We start from the raw sequence: 18,531 nt of genomic DNA, 5'->3' as shown, positions 1-18,531 counted from the left end.
TTGTAAATTATTATTAACATGTGAAAAATCACCCCTTTCATGTCACTGCATGATCACCTTTGTACAGTTTGCTTGTCTTTGGCATCAGTGTTGTTTTGCTTTAAATGACAAATAATGCAAATAATAATAATAATCATATATATATATATATATATATATATATATATATATATATATATATATATATATATATATATATATATATATATATATATATATATATATATATATATATATAAAATAATAATAATAATAATAATAAAGTGCTGTACAAAATGAACCAATCAATGGAAGAGATAAACAAGAAGAAATAAATAAAAGAGGAGTAAAAGAGATGTCAAAGAATAATAAAGAGAAATGTAAGGGACTAAAGAAATTATATCATATATATATATATATATATATATATATATATATATATATATATATATATATATATATATATATATATGAACAAATAAGAACAATAAAAACACTAAAACAGATTCAAGCTACCATAGATAAGAATTGAAGGTACAGTGAAAGAAAAAAGTTGAAGGTAAAATAAAATGAAATAAATACAGCATTTCAACAATTAAAACACACTTAGCTAGAATCTCCATTAAAAGCACATCGATAAAAATGTGCCTTTTAAAATAAAAAATTAAATATAAAATTCTAAATGCTGCAGTAGGGGCCTGTGTCCACTGGTAGCATTTTCTTTAAGCCGCTTTGTTTCTATATTAAACACTTACAGGTGAGCATCTTCAGTGTTTTCAGTGTTTCACATCCTCAGTATCAATGTCACGCCTCCCTCAACATCCAGTCAAAGTCAATAAGAGGCCAACCTTCCAATATCATCTTTGTCAACTTCAGCAGTGAAAGAGAAAATATTCAGACAAATATTGTTATAGCTTGAATTTGCCAGTCCCAGCTGCTGCAAATGCCTGGACATGATCCCTCTAATACTTTTCTGAATATACTGGAAGAGAAGTAAATATGCAGAGAGTTTGGAAGTAACTATGAAGTCCTCAGTAAATGTGCGGAAGTGAACCCTGATTTATATTTATGTTGATCCTGCTCTGTAGTGGCTGACGCAGTCGTGAGCACTATATACTTCTCTGTCAATGTGATGCGTCACTCTTCAACACTTTTTACTTTATGCTTTCTTTTTCCCAGCGGGTTTCAGAATATTATGTTGTATTGAGGCTGTTATGTTGACATATCACACACTAACTAGTACAAGGAAGAAGCAGGAGGAGATGTCTGAGGAGATGACGTGTACGGCTGATGTGCCAAAATTTGGAAATGTTGTAAACACAGGAACATAATCCTTTTATGCAAACTGATCACGGGGCTAACTACATTTTAAAGGATGTACATGTAGAGCTGCGTGCTTAGGCTTTTGTATCCAAAAGGGCTATGACCTACAGTACTTACAGTATAGGCAAGGCAAGCCAAGGCAAGTTTATTTGTAGAGCACAATTCATACACAAGGCAATTCAAAGTGCTTTACAGCTAACATAAAATAAAATCACAATAGGCAAAATAAAACCATTGCATAAAATCACATCATAAAACATTAAAAATGATTAATTAAATTAAAAGAGGAGAGTGCAGATAAAATACCCAGTACCCAGTATAGGGTACCCAGTTGGTTTTACTCAGAAGTGTAGACCAGGCCCAAGGTCAGTGGCACAATATCATGGTGTTAGGCCCTGGTGAAAACAAAAAAACAAACAAAAAAAAAAAAACTGTGCCCAAAATTGGACCCACAGACGTTGGCTGCAGAACCACCCATTGCATTAGATGCATTCACTGAACCTTGTAATTCTCAAGCACAAAACAACCCATCGTAACAGTAACACATCCCCATTTATCTAACACAAACAACCCATCACATACATTACATTTTCAACTTTTTCTGACTTCATGCGCCCCTGGTGCCGTTTGGGCCCTGGTGTTGCTGCAGAAGTTGCACCATCGATATTTACACCACTGCCTGAGGTTGTGGGCACTACTGGTGCATCACACTCTGTCAGTGGCGACAGGCCCTTAGATATTTATCCCAATATTCCAAATGGTAGTATACCATCAATAATGTGTCATTCAACATACAAAAGTTTTTTAAAATTGCATTGAAATATGTTATAAATCTTCTTGTTTACAGACAGTGATAATATTGACATAAGAAGCCTAATTTGTGTACCATGCAACATATCAGATAGCTTTTTTCTAGCTGGGGTCGAGAACTTGTTTGTGGTTTTTATTATGTTGGTTACTTTGCCTAGCACTTTTATATGCAGAGGTAAAGAGGAAATGTATCAACTTTGGTCAACAGCTATTATCAACAGTCAACCATCACCATGCTAACACTACTGTTGGATAACACCACTTACTTAAATTGGCCTAGATGCTTGGCGACATTAAAAGCTAGCTTTTTTACTTTTAGCTGTAAGCAGACAGTAAGATCTTGTTATGCTGCTTTAACTGTGAATATTTCACTTTGTCTCTCCTGAATTTAATAACTCATCATCTTTTCTTTTACACATAATGCAGAATGTGATGATAATATTTAACTTTGTTCAATCTCTATGTTTATATTGTTTGTGAGTCTCAAATGCAGCAGATCAAAACTCTTACAGCACTTGAGTTTCTGTCCTGAGCTGTATATGTAGGGGGTTATGGCCACAGTGTGAATATGTGGAATGATGTTCATTAAAGGAGGTTTAAGACTGAAGCTGAGTTTAACAGGCTATAAAGATATATAGAACGACTTACAGGCTGTAATAAGCAGGAGTGATCAGATCAGCATTGATGTAGAAGAGGTCACAGAGACTGCCCACACACACACACACACTCTCACACACCTCACATTTAGATTTATCACCAGACAGCAGGTCATTAAATCTCAACTTCACTTTTTGATGGCATTGACCACCAGTAGTCCCTCCATTTGCTCAAGTCATCTATTAATCACACCATAAAAAGAAATGAATCCATCATCTGAGCCTCAGAAAGGAGAGCGCGGACAAAAAAAAAGGAGAAAAAAACACAATTCACAGAAGTAATTTAAAGGAGCTCAGGGGGAAATTAAAGGGAACAAGCTGAGGGGTACGTTTTCAAATAGCTGTGTAATCAGGTCCCGAGCTATGTAATAGCCCTGAAAGATGAGCTGCTCTTTATTGGAAGGCCTTTATTAGACGTGTTCTTCAGACATTACACACTGTTCAATTTGTGCAAGATTTCTGATTTCATGCTGTACTTTCCCTCAGATAAGCCTGGATACAGCTGTTGTGATTATGCAGTGTTATCACTGCAGAGTCACTTTTTATTCCACTTTGATTAATAAAGGACACATCTCTACATATCTACTACTCTTACTGGATTACCATTAAATCCAGAATATAACCCCCTCCCCTTCCTTTTTTAAATTTTATTTTATTATTAATATCATTTTTTAAGGTTCTGAAAGGGGAGAAAAGATTGCACCTGTGTTCCTCCATTTAGCAACCTGCAGATGTGCCGCTCTTCTTATCACAGTCAGTTATTGCTTCTTGCCAGCTCCATGTACGATGGATGCTGGGGTTTAAAGCATACAAAGATTTTCTTTTAAAGTAAAGAAGTTACTCTGATCAAATTTAACTTTAGAGGTACAAGTAGAACTCTGCAAATGTACAAGTTTAAAGTCATTTCTTTAAAATCTCCTTAAAGTCCTTAGTACTTCTTTTTAAATCAGGGGTTGTAGAGTGGGGAGGGTTGATATAAGCTCCGAATAATGTCAGAACATCTCTTTCTGTGTTGACCTTTTAAGTTCCATGTAAGAAAAAAAAAGTATTAAATTATTGTTATTATTATTTGCAGCATCTTATTTATTTTTCTAAAGCACTAAGATCAGAAGCAAAATCAGGTTTTACACAGTTTAACATATTTTCAATGAGAGACTCAAAAAGTGCTCTACCAAATGGTTGAGCAGCAAGTTTAAGGGTTATCCTGCTAATGCCTATTGATTCAAATTCTACGCATATTAAGGATTGTATCAAATGCACTATGTCCCTATATATATATACATATATATATATATATATATATATATATATATATATATATATATATATATATATATATATATATATATATATATATATATATATATATATATATATATATATATCAAAAATACTTAAGTACAATAATCAGAGTAACTTGAGTAAATGTAACCAGTTACTTCCACCCATGGATCGATGATCCTACGCTGGTGTGGAGATAGCTGATGGATGGACTCACAGCCTCTTTACTAACACAAACATTACATGGCTGGTTTCTTACTGTTTTTAGATTTAAATACTCACAATAAAACTATCACCCACCAGTGCTTACCTGCTCCGTAGTCTGTTGATGTTAACCTTAAAGTGTGATTTTGCCCTTATAAGGGAGAATAGTGGTAAAAAATGATGCAGTGAAAGTAGTAATGGGTACTGAATTAGGTATTTTTATAGGTACTGACTAGGGCTGCACGATTATCGCAATCGCAATCGCAATGTCAGCACATGCAATTACGTAATCGCAAAAGAGGTTATCGCAATTGCAATCACAATGTCAGCACATGCAATTCAGATTTTTTTCCATGATAACCAAGCAAGTCTGTAGACTCATCATGACACAACTTTTTTTATTAAATCGCAAGCACAATCGCAATCGCAATATTGTCCACCTAATCGCAAATCACACCTTTCCCCCAGATCGTGCAGCACTAGTACTGACCAAATTCTGTCAAAAGTACCGGGTATCAATTCTGGTTAAATCAAAAGGTCCCACGTTTAGGTACCTAAACGCATCCTTGTCACTGTGAGGGAGTGGAAGAGTAGGTGATTTTCCTTGCTGGACATGAACTCAGCATTACAGGGTTATATACTGAAGAATTAATATGTTAAATTAAAAAGAATTTACATTTTATCATTAAACAAATAGATATTATTTACCACATAAACACACAAAAGTACAGAAAATTGGTACAGTTGAGTACCGATACAATACCGATTGCATGGTAACAGGAATTGGTACCGTGTTTTTTTAAATATGAAAGGTACCCATCCCAAAGTGAAAGTGGTATGTGAAATGTGTTGGGCATGAGATAGGTTTCTTGCTTTCCTAAATACCATTTTCTGGTTACAAACAATAAAAAACCTCTCTCAGTTTTTCATACTGGTATGCTGGTTGCACTGGTGTATTTGATGCTGCTCCCATTTTAAATGAAAAAAAAGTATTCAAAGTTTGTCTTCTGCACCAAATTTCTGGGTGTGTTTTTATTAAAATCTCACCAAATATGAGTTTGGTTTTGGTCTGGGAATATGTGATTCAGCAGCTGCCTTCACTGAAGTCTTTGTGTGTGTGTGTGTGTGTGTGTGTGTGTGTGTGTGTGTGTGTGTGTGTGTGTGTGTGTGTGTGTGTGTGTGTGTGTGTGTGTGTGTGTGTATGTGTGTACGTGTGTGTGTGTATGCGCACATTCATAAATGCATGAGTTTGCTGGTGTGCACTGCCCGGTGTGTTCAGCAGGGACACCGTCTGGTTAATAAATATTATAGGTCAACATGTTTTTGATGAAGGAGCCGCAGACCGGGGCGTAAACATCGTCCCTGGCCTTTTCTTCAAGGATCAGCTCACAGAGCAGGGTGGAAGAGATATTATTCCCTTTTTCTCTCTAAAAATATGTAAACTCCCCTCAGACAAACTGGCATTTACAAGAGAAAAGGGGGAAATGTGCCCTGGTTTTTGTGGGAATAGAATGTGTTGGAGGTAATTAGTGCTATCACAGCGCAGGGCATTGGTATGCATGTGTCTGTGTGTGTGTCTGTATCTGTGTGTGTGTGTGCCACATTTGGTCCTCATGTGCTCTCCACAGTCCTCATTTCGGCGCACATAGACACACTGGTGAGTGGAACAGGCCCACCAGGCACTCCCAGAGCTCAAACTCTCTTATCATGTTCAGCACTGTAGCAAATCCACCCGCCTTCCACCCATCATGCAATTCTCCCAAGGAAAAGGATTCCTTTCACACCGCTAATGGCTGCAGAAAAGGGAACATTTTCATTTTAATTACCCGCTCAACTCAAGGGTTCTCTCCGTATCCCCCTAACCTGTGCCCTTTCATCGCTGGAAATAATGGCCGGTACCTGAAAGAGGAGGACTAAAACATATACTGTATTCATGTCCCCTCGCTGTGGAGTCAAAGAGGAGAGCCAACATCTCCCAGTCCAGCTCCTTTGTGTGTGCAGCTCTGTTAGGTGGCAAAGCGGGTGTTGCATTCACTGTCCCATAAAGCCGTATTTCATGTGCTTTGAAATGAAACCTGCAGCGTTTGTCTGGTCTGGAAGTAGCAGCATGGGAGCCTCAGACGACATCAATCGCAGACTTGGACGGGGAGTACAGACCCCACCTCCTTCCACTCAGCTCAGCACTCCCAAGAGTCTTTTATTGTCCCCCACATTTTGAAGGGCCTCAGACGCGCGCAGATTGGCACGTCCTCCGCTTTATTCTTGTCATTTTGCTGCATCTCGAACAGAGCGTCTAGAGGATGACACTTGCTGAGCTCCTGCTGCCTCGGCATGTGGTGTCTGCTTGGAAAGGATAGCGGCTCCATTTGAAGGTTCTGGAGAGGTCTTTGTCCCTGTTCTCTGTATCGTGGGCTGAGAGGAGTCTCATACTGCGAGATCAGATGGCGTCTATCATTGGCAAGCGCAGTGATGGCCGCTGAATGGGCTCAGAAACATGACAGATTTACAGAGACAGCGCCGCAGCTCCTGCCAGTTCTCACATATTCATGAAGCGATTTCTGTGGGACGCCTTCCCGAGTCAGAGTTATCCGTGTAAAGCTCCAAACTGCAGTGTTAACACTTCTGCTTCGTGTTGTTAACCTTTGGTCTGCTTGTGTTTTGTGTTTGGCAGCTGAAGCCGGGCCAGAACAACTGTAAGGACAGCGACAGCGAGAGTGTGAGCGGAGGGTCCAAGCCGTCCATCAGGAGCAGCTCCAGAGACAGGCTGACAGATGTGAGTACATCAAAAACACGTTCTCTGCTTCAGACGCAGACTGTCGGGCTTCATTTCAACACGTCCAAAAACTACGACACCTCTCAAAGAAAACTGTCACACTTCTCCTTCAGGGTCATAAATTGATAACACACACATGGGATCAGTATTTTGAATAAAGCCCCTCTCTGAATTAATGAGGAATAAAAACAAGATATTTGGCAGAACTTTGAACAAAGCATAAATAAAGTCATCTGTTGAAAACTAAATGATTTATCTGTTTTGACAAGTCTCACTTACATCCAAAACTAACTTCAGAAACACTTAGAGGCTTGATTTGAAGTGTTATAAATGAACAAAACATATATAACATTTTAAGATCCCCATGAAAAAGGACATTTTTGTTTTTTAGAACTCTAACAGAACTTAGTTCCAGGGATTTTTGCCTTAATTTGATGAGACAGCTTGAGAGTGTGTGGAGGGTGTTTGAGGGTGCCCACGCTCACCCTAGGTTTTCTGCTCTTTCCTTTTCTCTCCAAATAAAAGCATGCAACCCTGAAAGTACAAAATGAAAAATGGACTCCAATAACCAACCAACCAGTCTGAAATATGTATTTCATTCCTTATAAAACATGAGCAAAACTGAATTTTCTAAATTTTCAAAAGACCTCTTTACACCCACATTTTAAAGAAAGAAATCTCCTTATCCCAATTCTGATGATGGATATTACAGTTTTCGGTTCAGTGTACACTGCTTTCGTGTTTAACACCCCAGAAAACCATATATCCCAACAATCCATCGTTAACAGTTTTCTTTTTTTTGTCATGTGAAGTCCTGTAGAACCTGAAAGAATGATGCGGTTTGCCATTTCAAACACCACTATAGCTGAGTGACACACTGTTAGTTTCAACATGCCAACCCCTTAGCAAGGAAAGTCTCTATTGGCTAACCCAGGTATTGCTAAAAGTCGCTAAATGGTGCCATCAACTCATTTGCATAACAAGCCATTTGCTCGTAGCTGTCATAGACGCTGTAGGAAAGAGGAATGATGTTGGAGAGATTGAAAGCAGGTAAACTACCCCGTAAATATGTTCAAAACTTTAAATTTCTTCAGTGGATTTTTTTTCATGTCACATTATCAACCCTCCTCTTTTATCTGGGCTTGGGACTGGCAGAAGTGACCATAGTAAGATGTGCACTTCCTCTATTTATTTGAATGCAGTTATTTGCTCTGGCTGCAGCAGGAGGAGACTGCTGAGAGTCGGCTAAATGGCCTCTGAAGTGGAATTTTTCTGAAATTCTGCCGCCACTGTTGCCATGTAAACAGGACAGTAGTACTGTCATCGTTACGATCGTCGCGGTCTACCGTGTTGTGCTTGTGCTGCTGAATCTGCTGAATCTGCTGACTGTCTTTATACAAGCTGTGCATCTGTTGCTCCACTTCTGCACTTAGCATTCACCAGTACACCTGATGATCGGCTCAACTCTACTTCAGTGGAGATCTCCCAAAAGCTGCTTCTGGAAAAGACAGTTTGGGAGTTAATATTGATGACAAGCTTAATTGGAAATTGCATATAAATAATTTAAAAACTAAAATATCAAAAATTATCGCTTCATTATATAAAATAAAAACTTCTGTAAATCAAAATGCACTTTATATCTTGTACAACTCACTCATACTTCTATATCTTAATTATTGTGTGGAAATATGGGGGAATAATTATAAATCAAACACTCAACCGATTTTCTTGCTGCAAAAGAAAGCTATTAGAATCATTCATTTTTCTGATTACTACGCCCCTACAAATCCATTGTTTATCAAATATAATACATTGAAATTTCATGATCTTGTTGATTTTAACACTATTGTTGTGATGTATAAAGCTCACAACTTAAAGCTTCCACACAGTCTCCAAGATCTGTTCAAACCAAAAGAAAATAGATATAGTCTCAGAGATTCTGGAAATTTCTATAAACCCAAAATTAGAACTAACTTGAAAAGTAGATGCATCTCTGTTCGAGGGGTTGATCTATGGAACAACTTAGATGGACAACTTAAAGGCTCCAAAACTATTAGTGCATTTTAAAAAAGCTTCAAATCAAGAATTATTGAAAATTATAGAGCACTCGATTAAAGTTAATTAGCCTCCTAATGGAGATCTAGTACAAATAAATAAATAGATAAATAATAAATAAAATCGTATTGATATGTTGTCACTTCTTAATTATTATTGTTTTAATCACCTCATGATTGCTGTTGTAAGTTGTTTTATAATGCTATGTTTCGGCGGTGTCTAAAACTGAAGACTTAAATAGACAGTTTATTGTTTGCGCCATCTTGAATTGTTTTTGTTGAAAAACTACGGGGGTTAGGCAATTATAAGTTTCAACTTCAGCCTAAACCCTTTCGGTCAGCACTACCAAGTACATACTGCACACGGTTATGTGTATGTTTGTATATGTGTCAGAAAACATTTATGTGTGGGCGGTTCTATATATATATATATATATATATATATATATATATATATATATATATATATATATATATATATATATATATATATATATATATATATATATATATATGTTTGGATATATTTATATATATGTAAATAAGTGTATTTGATTGTGCAATGACCGGAAAATAAAAAACTAACTAACTAATAGTTTAAGTGCCACCTACAGACCTGGCATACTTACTACAGCGCTTTCAGTCCCTCAGTGTTTTCGTGTGAATGTACATTTTTTTCGATTGCATTTTAGCATTTTCAGATGAAATGTTGCGTAAACAGGGGCTCACAGCAGTACTTGCTGCTCATTGAGGAGATTGAGGTCAAAACATGTATTCACATTAGTCTCCAAACTCCAGAAAAGTCACTAGAGTTGTGTTTGGCACTTTTTTTGAGAAAAAAAAAAAAAAGTTGCTATCAGGGTCTAAAAAGTCACTAAGTGTAGTGACAAAGTTGCTAAGTTGGAAACAATCCACCATCGTTATCATCGCTCACACTGAATCTGAAGTGATCCCTTACAGCAAAACCATATGACTCCACTGACATCCTCTGACTGTCGTTTCCACTCACCATGTACAACTGTCCTACTGTACTCCTTCATCAGGGGGTTGTGCATGCATAATTTAGGACTACACACTCTCCAAACTGAGCAGTGAAACAAAGAAAGACAGTTTGGATTTGTTTCATAAACCGCTCCATCCCTTGGACGAACCAAGCAGCACCACCTTACAATGCTCAACATGTATGCAGTATCAGAGCAATGTAAAATTAGATAAATCAATAAATAAAAATAAATGAGGAGGATTGTGCCTTCATTCTCATGGTTGGTCTACTGCAGTCCAGTGAATAAACATGTTTATTCTGATGAAGTAATAAGGTTTGCTGTGGCTCAGGGGTAGAGTCATCATCTCTCAGTGGGAAGGTCCAGGGTTTGATGTGTCCTTGAGCAATACGCTGCTGTCGTTCAGCAGAGCTTCTACTGAGCCACTGGCAGGTCACAAGCCAGTGTTTTCATCAGCGCCAGTCCCAAGCCTGGATAAATGGAGGGGATTGTGTCAGGAAGGGCATCCAGTGTTACACTGTGCCACATCAACATGTGGAACGCTGATCAGGAACAAGTGCTGTGGCGACACCAACAGAAAGAAAGAAAAAGAGAGAAAGAAGAGATTCTTCTTCTCTCAAAATGCACAAAAGTTTTCTTGCAGCTTTATTTTTGTAAAACTTTCTTTGATCTCACAGTTTTGACTTAAATTCAACATTAAGAGGTCTTAATTCTTAAAATCTCAGATTAGCATCATCCTCAATGCCGTCTTAATGTTCCATTTTACTTGCATGGGTCACCAGTGTTTTAAAACTGCATAAGAAAGAAGAAGTCAAAAAGCCACGAGGGAAGTGAAGACAGTTTTTAATATTTGAAACACAATGAGCAGATTGGAGAAATTATTCGGATTAGTAAATGACACCAGAATGTCATGTTAAGGTAAGTCAAACTTTTGTTTCTTTTGAGCCTGGTTGAGTTCTGACACATTTAAAGCCCAGTTATCTTTTTACTTTGACTCTGTTCTGTTAAAACCTGACCTCTTGCTTTAGGGTAACCCCTTTCTGCTTTTCCCTTCACATCACGCCCCAACCTACAAAAAAAAAAAAAAAAAAAAAAAAACTTTTATAATGTCTCAGTTAAACATATGCTTCAAATTTTCATATGGAAGTCGTGTTTCATAAGCTTTCATTTCTTGCCCTTCAATCTTTATCTTTGCAAAAGTAGTTGCATGTGGAGAGCTGCACCTACACTTTTGCATCAGGCAAGCTTCATGATAACTCCACATAACACTGAACTGTAAAACCTTCTCAAACAGCTCATAGCTGTGTGTAAGGAGTGGGTTTGGTAAATCAGAGTATTTTCCTTCAGCTCGCTCTGTTCCAGTTTTGTATTTATGTGTGCGGCCTTGCAGCCACCGTATCTCACACAAACAAAAGGTAAGTTCTCCATGCCATGTTACCCACTTTGTCAGTTTCTTTGAATGTTGAACCGATAAAACTCTGCCTCAGCAAAGAGCTTGTGCTAAATCTTAAAGATTGTGAGTGCAGGCTTGAAATACTTCAGGTGAAGAGCCCTACACACACACATGCACAAACAGGCACACACGCAGTCGCTTTGCTCTTACTCCTCGAGGTTCTTTATGACTGATACGAAATAAGACAGTTCTTTCCCAGGTCCTCGTTCCTCCTCCTGGAGGAGCTGAAGGCGAGCATTAACTGGCAGAAGAAGCCCTGCGCCCTGTGACATATTCAGGATGTAAAGCGAGCAGTCTCCAGGGACCTGGCTGCCAGGCGCCCACCCCTGCTCTTTGATTTGTGTGGAGAATCCACAGTGAAGCGATCAGATATCTGGCCATAATTAAAGCTGTCAGATGGGAGGCATGCTAGTCTTTGAGAAAGACACGGCCGAACAACTGAAGCAAAACTGATGCTGCGTGTAGCTTTACGATGCTTGACTGGGCATGAAATGAAATAAGTAATTTGATGTTGACAACAGAAATTGAAATGATACTTGCTGATTTCTGTCAGGCCGTGCTGTGGCGACTGTGCAGCAGCATCTCACAGCAGATGTAGCTTAAACAAAGAAGCTTTGAAACACAACATATGGATGATTAATGTGCTCCACTGTGGCTGTCATGTAGAATGATGAAGCCTTCAGTTTGTCATCTGTTGTCATAATCCTGAAAATCCAGCTCAGTGTATCCTAAATATGTCATAAATACACTTTTGATGACATAGACCGTGTAAGATGCACATATACTGATTTTTGATGTACACTCACCGGCCGCTTTATTAGGTGCACCTTGCTTGTATCTGGTTGGACCCCCTTTTGCATTTAGAGCTCCCTTGAGTTTTCATGTCAAAGCTGATTAAGATCTGTTGACTGTGGAGGCCATTTGAGTACAGTGAACTCATTGTCATGTTGAAGAAACCAGTCTGAGATGATTCCAGCTTTATGACATGGGGCGTTATCCTGCTGGAAGTAGCATCAGAAGATGGGTACACTGTGCTCATAAAGGGATGGATATGGTCAGCAACAATACTCAGGTAGGCTGTGGACTTTAAACCACGCTCAGTTGGTACTAAGGGGCCCAAAGTGAGCCAAGAAAATATCCCCCACACCATTACACCAGCAGCAGCCTGAACCGTTGATACAAGGCAGGATGGATCCATGCTTTCATGTTGTTGACGCCAAATTCTGACCCTACCATCTGAATGTGGAGCAGAAATCCAGACTCATCAGACCAGGCAACGTTTTTCCAATCTTCTATTGTCCAGTTTTGGTGTTGCTGTGTGAACTGTAGCCTCAGTTTCCTGTTCTTAGCTGACAGGAGGGTCAACCGGTGTGGTCTTCTGCTGCTGTAGCCCATCTGCCTCAAGGTTGGACATGTTGTGTGTTCAGAGATGGTCTTTTGTGGGCACTGGTTGTAACCAGTAGTGGTATAAGCTATCTAGGGATGGGTACCTTTCACATTTGAAACGGACGGTATGGTACTGATGGCTGGTACCTGGCAATTGGTATCGGTACACAATGGTTCCAATTTCTGGTACTTTTTTGTTTATGTGGTGAAAAATATCCATTTGTTTGATAATAAAATGTATTTAATTTATATATATATATATATATATATTTTTTTTTTTTTTTTTTTTTGGGGGGGGGGGGGGGGTTAGCATATGTATTATTCAATATTTATAACCTTATAATGCTGTGTTCATGTACATCATGGAAAATCACCTACTCGTCCACTCCCTCACGGTCACAAGGATGCATTCAGGTACCTGAACGAGGTACTTTTGATTTTTTATGAATCAGTACCTGATAGTTTTGACAGAATTTTGTCTGTACCTTTAAAAGTCCTTAATTTGGTATCCATCCCTGTGAGTTATCATTTCTAACCAGTCTGTCCATTCTCCTGACCTCTGGTATCAACAAGGCATTTAGTACCGGAGAACAGCTGCTCTCTGGAAATTTTCTCTGCTTGGGACCATTCTCTGTAAACCTGAAAGGTGGTTGCCTTTGATCAACAGTTTGTAAAGGACCTTAGGCCTCTCCTACATGACAACCAGAGATCAATATTTCTGGTAAATCAGTTTTTCTCTAGTGTCAGAAATAAAATAGTCTGATTTTATTTCTATTTCCTGTAAAAGACACCAATAAAAGTTCATGTTTAGTGAGAAAACACAAGTAACTGCATGTTTCTGCTCTAATTTGTGGCTCTGAAGCTTTCCCTTCATGTGATTTCTTCAATCAGCGTTTGAAATGTAGTCATCTTGGACCATTAGCATCATCAGTCTTGTTAGATTTGACCTCATTGGCCAACCATTTCCATCCAATTGGATTAGATCTTAGTGATGATTTGGCCTTTGACTCACCCCTCTCTGATGAAAGATGGTGAAAGAGTTACAACATGCTTTGATCTGTGGTTATTACTTAGTCACTTCCTGGTTGCGTTCATGTCTGCTATTATTGTTGTTTGAAGTTCTGAATATTCATTTCAGGGCCATGTATTGAGTGTGTTTTCATTTTGAGGCACCTAGGCTGTGTTTAACTTGAGGATTTTACCAGAACGTCTTCCTAAGCTCCAAATGATACCTTCTGTTTACTTAGAGTACTTCAGATGGAGACTTTCTAACTCAACGACTTATTCTCAGAAAGCATCTTTCACTCTATATTAATTTCCACCTGAGCGGACATTTCAGCCTTTCAGCACACTCTGGAGGATAGAAGGAACATCAACCCCAGTTCCCCCTGCTTCGTCTGGTCAGAACACCCCACAGGAGACCGGGCATATCTTTGGGAGGAGTGCTGAAAGCTGGGGACCATGAAGACAGACTCTTTAGACCCCCATGTCACCTTAGATGGTTGTTCTGCTTGAGAATTCATCTCAGGTCCCCACAGGTTTCTGAACAAGTCCCCTCCAGCCATGCTGTAAAAACCCACTTCACACTTTGCAAGAGGTGCAAGTGGAAGCTTTTGTAGCAGAGCTCTGTTCCCCTGACTGGAAGGAGACAGAGGAAAGGATTGAAGGGATCAGATAAAGGAAAACAATTGCCTTTCTTTGAGTTTTCTGCAGGTTTCTTTGTATTTTTTTACTTGTAGTATTACAACATTTATTTTGATCGTCCGTCTGTTGACACTCAACAACTATCAGAAGATATTTAACAATTTTTCAACAGACCAGTTACACGCATTCAACCAACTATTAGTAGACAATAAGGTGCATCTCAAGGTATTACAACTTAAAAAAAAACTGTCTCCTAACTCTCTTATTTTTTTTTAAACAGGCTATTATTTGACATATGACTATCTGTGGATTGTCATCTTCTTCTTGAAAGTTGATACTCTGCTACTCTGAATCAGTCTGTCAGTTGAAAGTCAACAGTAAAATGTCAACAAATCTCCAACTATCACTTGGCATTCTCGAAGTATTTGTCAACCTGAGTTAGGACCATCCAATTAAAGTGAAAAACAGTTGACGATAGTTGGAACTCTATAAACAGAGCCAGAAACAAACAAGTTTTGCACAACTGCACATCAGAGAAGCTCATTTATTTGAATTGCAAAACATACTTAGTAGGTACACAAAATTACTGTAACATTTCAGTAAACAGTTTTAGGGTGAAACGCAAAAGTTTTGTTGCGTTTCAGAACTTTTGAAAATGGCCTCCAGAGTGGGATTTTTCAGAAACACTCCCGACACCGTTGTTGTGTAAACAGTAAGCCGGCGTTTTCTGTGGAAATGTTGACGTCACACTCCGCCTCGCGTGTGCGCATTCAACGGGACAACAGTACTGCTGTTACAATCGTCGCGAACTACCATGCTCCACTTTTTAACTTAATATTCCCCATTACACCAGATGACCGGCTCAACTTTACTTTGGTGGAGACGTTCTAAAAGCGTCTTCTGGACACAACAGTTATAGCGCCACCTACAGGCCTGGCATGCTTACTACAGCGTTTTCAGTCCATCAGTGTTTTCGTGTAAACGCAGATTTTTTTCACAGCGTTTCAGCGTCTTTGGATGAAATGTCGTTGTGTAAACAGGGCCCTATACTTATTTTTTCCCCAAAACAACTGTACAATTGTTTTCTGAAAAAGATCCCATGAGAGAAACCAGAGGCAGCTTGACTTTTTCCTACTTGTGGTAACGATTCAACTGACAGATAGATAAGTCTTGTTAAATATAAACTGATAAACTGTTGATATGAAACTACATATCTTCTGATAATGCACCTCCTGTATGTTTGTCACTTGCCTGTTGACTTGTCTTGTGATATATAAACTGACGCTCAGTTTGTATGCAACTACTTATCGACTGATAGCTTCTTCAGTATCAACAAACGGGCTAGCACTTGTACATATTTATACCCGTTTATTAGAGTAAGCTAGTGAGCTTTCTCTGCTTTGTTAGTTGTGCTCCTGATCCTGAAATGTTAAAACTGTTTTAGTTGTAGGACTGCAGCTAGGCGGCTCGTGTGGTTCAGCGGCGGGGAAACGCTCCCTCACAGCTCCAAAACAAAGAGACAGCATCTAAGTCACTGTGTAGTATCAGGCAGCAGTGTGAGACAGGAGTTCGCTTTGACCCGAACTGTTCATTAGACCAACAGTTCGCTAATGGTATTTGCTGTAGCACTCCCTTCCCCTCCACGCTCTGATGAAGCAGATGAACTGAGTTTGCCGACCTGGCAGTGGCTGGCAGGGAGTCGGAGGCCATCGGAGGTCAGGGCTGGCAGCCTCTTCTCTCCCGCTCGCCTTCCCTCCTCACTTCGTCCTGCCAGCTCATTAAGGCCTACAAATGGCACATCAGCTCGCCTGTGTTTGCCTCAACCCCAAACCCCAGCTAAATTGGCAGGCTTAGCCGCATTTGCTCTGAAGTGCCGGGCTCCCTTTTGGGTTTGTTTGAAGCCTGACATGGCAAGCCATCCCCCGCTCCTTGCGCCCCCCTCCTTCCCTTCCACCGCCACACCCCACCCCTTCAGTCTGGGTGGCAGGCATCGAGGCAGGCAGCAGTCCTGAGCGGAGGGAGTCTGCTGGATCAGGGAGGGCAGGGAGCTCGGGATGAATCACTCCTGTTTAGTCTCTGCGGCAAGGGGTGAAATGCCATCATTACCCGGCTGCCTATCAAATAAATTGGCAATTACGGGCCTGGGATTGCGAGTAAACAGCATGTTACTCCTTTTTTTCCACCCAAGGCTCTTGATGAGAGGCGGGTGCAATAGAAAGAAGCTCCACAGTAGTGGGTCAGAGCCCGCCAGTCAGTGTTAGCCGGCCTGATGAGAGGCACAAGAGGCAGGCTGTAATGAATGCACCCCTGGATTTCAGGGGCCATTTGTACCATCAGCCAAAGCTTCCTGTTGTTGAATCCTGCTTCAGCTTTTCTACTGACTACATTTTCCCTGTCAATTGGGAACAGATGCACTGTAACATAATGGTTTGGACAATGCCTTGATGTAGTTTATTGTGTGGAAAAGCTGCTGGAAAATAGAGTAACGATTCATGAGCTGGCCTGCTCGTACGCAGCTTAGTGTTATTAATATTGGCACTCAATTGGTTTTACTCCAGCCTTACTCGCTGGTTTTTCCATCTGACATGAAAATTGGAAAATTGTGGGTTCCTGAAATCCATACTCGTGTGTCCTGGCTGCACTCACACAAAAAAAGGTTTTCTTGCGGTGAAGTCTTTGAAAGTTGTTTTGTAATGAAACATCTGGAAGTGATATTGTTAAAAGTCAAGCACATCGTCTTCCCGAGCTTTTGAAGCCGTTTCAGCCCAAACACAGCCAGGGCCTCTTTTATGGCTAGTAAAACTGCTCTCAGTTATTACTGGCTTTTAGATTAAAACATGACAGCCCAGTCAGAATGTGCCTGTGTGCATGAGGTGAAATACTCAAATTACAGCTTTTGGACAAAGATGAATGTCATAAAGTATATTTGTTGCCGTAAAAATCACTATTATGATTAAATCTGCTGGAGCACGCCAAAGCTGCACATAACATTTTGTCCTTGACCCCTGAGTCCAGGCTTTCCATAAGCTCCTTGTCTGTACTGGATCTCCCTGTCCAAGTGAACTGCTTATGTAATGTGACCAGAGCAGGTCTGCATTACATTGTGCCTGTCCCACCTCCTCAGTACATTCTCCAATTATTTCCTGACACTCTGATGTAAATGAGGTCACAGTCCCCCTACATGTCCAGATACGCTGGCCAATTTGCTCCGACACGGAACTTGTAATTGCTTGCATCAATTATCTTTCCTTTCTCTCTCTGCCTCTCAATAATATGAAATGTTTCCTATTAGAGACAAGCATTTAGACACGGAAGTAGGAATGTTGTACCTATAATTAGCTCATTATCATGGGATCATACTCTTTACTGAGGCCTAAGTGTGGGCAGTGATGGAGTGAAATGAGCAGCGGATGCAGTTAATGAATTATCATTTTTCTGTCTGTGGATTAGCTTTTTAGCAAAAAGGTAAATAATTCATTGACTGAAAGTCTTAAGGTTAAAAAAACAGACGGAAAGATTTGTAATCCTATCTGAAGTTCCAGTGCAGATACCAGTCCCTTAAGGAAACAGCCTTTAATAAGACAATGTGGAAAAGTATTATTTAGAATTTGTACAACTGCTATGCAATGAATAAATAAGTAAATGAAAAAAAAAAAAAAAATCCAAAGTAAAGTGTCATATCTATTTTACCTTCCCTCACTCAAACCAATGGTAGCCACAGCGAGAAGGTTAAAAGTTAGCAAGGCTAATGAAGTCAAAGTGGTGAACAAGAAACAGGATGTTTTTTTCTTTTTTCTTTTTTTTTTTTTCAGAAATTCAACAACAGATATCCTCAACAGAACACATGTCAATAACTCTTGTATGAATGTACAAAAGTGCAGCTGCTCTTCATACCACCTACTGTGTGTCTCTGCTCTGCTCTCCATCAGACCACTGGTTCTTGTAAAGCAACAGATGATTATGCTAA

The 18,531-nt window shown here is 39.5% G+C and overlaps 1 protein-coding gene across 9 annotated transcripts in view; it reads left to right on the top strand.

Annotated features, from left to right (window-relative positions):
• Positions 1-18,531, top strand: part of auts2a (activator of transcription and developmental regulator AUTS2 a) — a 607,281-nt gene that overhangs the window by 280,539 nt on the left and 308,211 nt on the right. For all 9 annotated transcript variants that reach the window (XM_074671763.1, XM_074671761.1, XM_074671762.1 and 6 more), the window contains one exon: positions 6,925-7,026. In XM_074671763.1, coding sequence (XP_074527864.1) covers positions 6,925-7,026 — 102 coding nt within the window. The remainder of the gene's footprint in view (positions 1-6,924; positions 7,027-18,531) is intronic.

Source organism: Halichoeres trimaculatus, unplaced genomic scaffold (genome assembly GCF_033239565.1).
Source record: "Halichoeres trimaculatus isolate MK-OKI-2021-1 unplaced genomic scaffold, fHalTri1.1 fHalTri1_scaffold_6, whole genome shotgun sequence".
NCBI lineage: Eukaryota > Metazoa > Chordata > Actinopteri > Labriformes > Labridae > Halichoeres > Halichoeres trimaculatus.
Note: the sequence above shows the minus strand (reverse complement) of the source record. Positions and strands in the feature narration are given on the sequence as shown.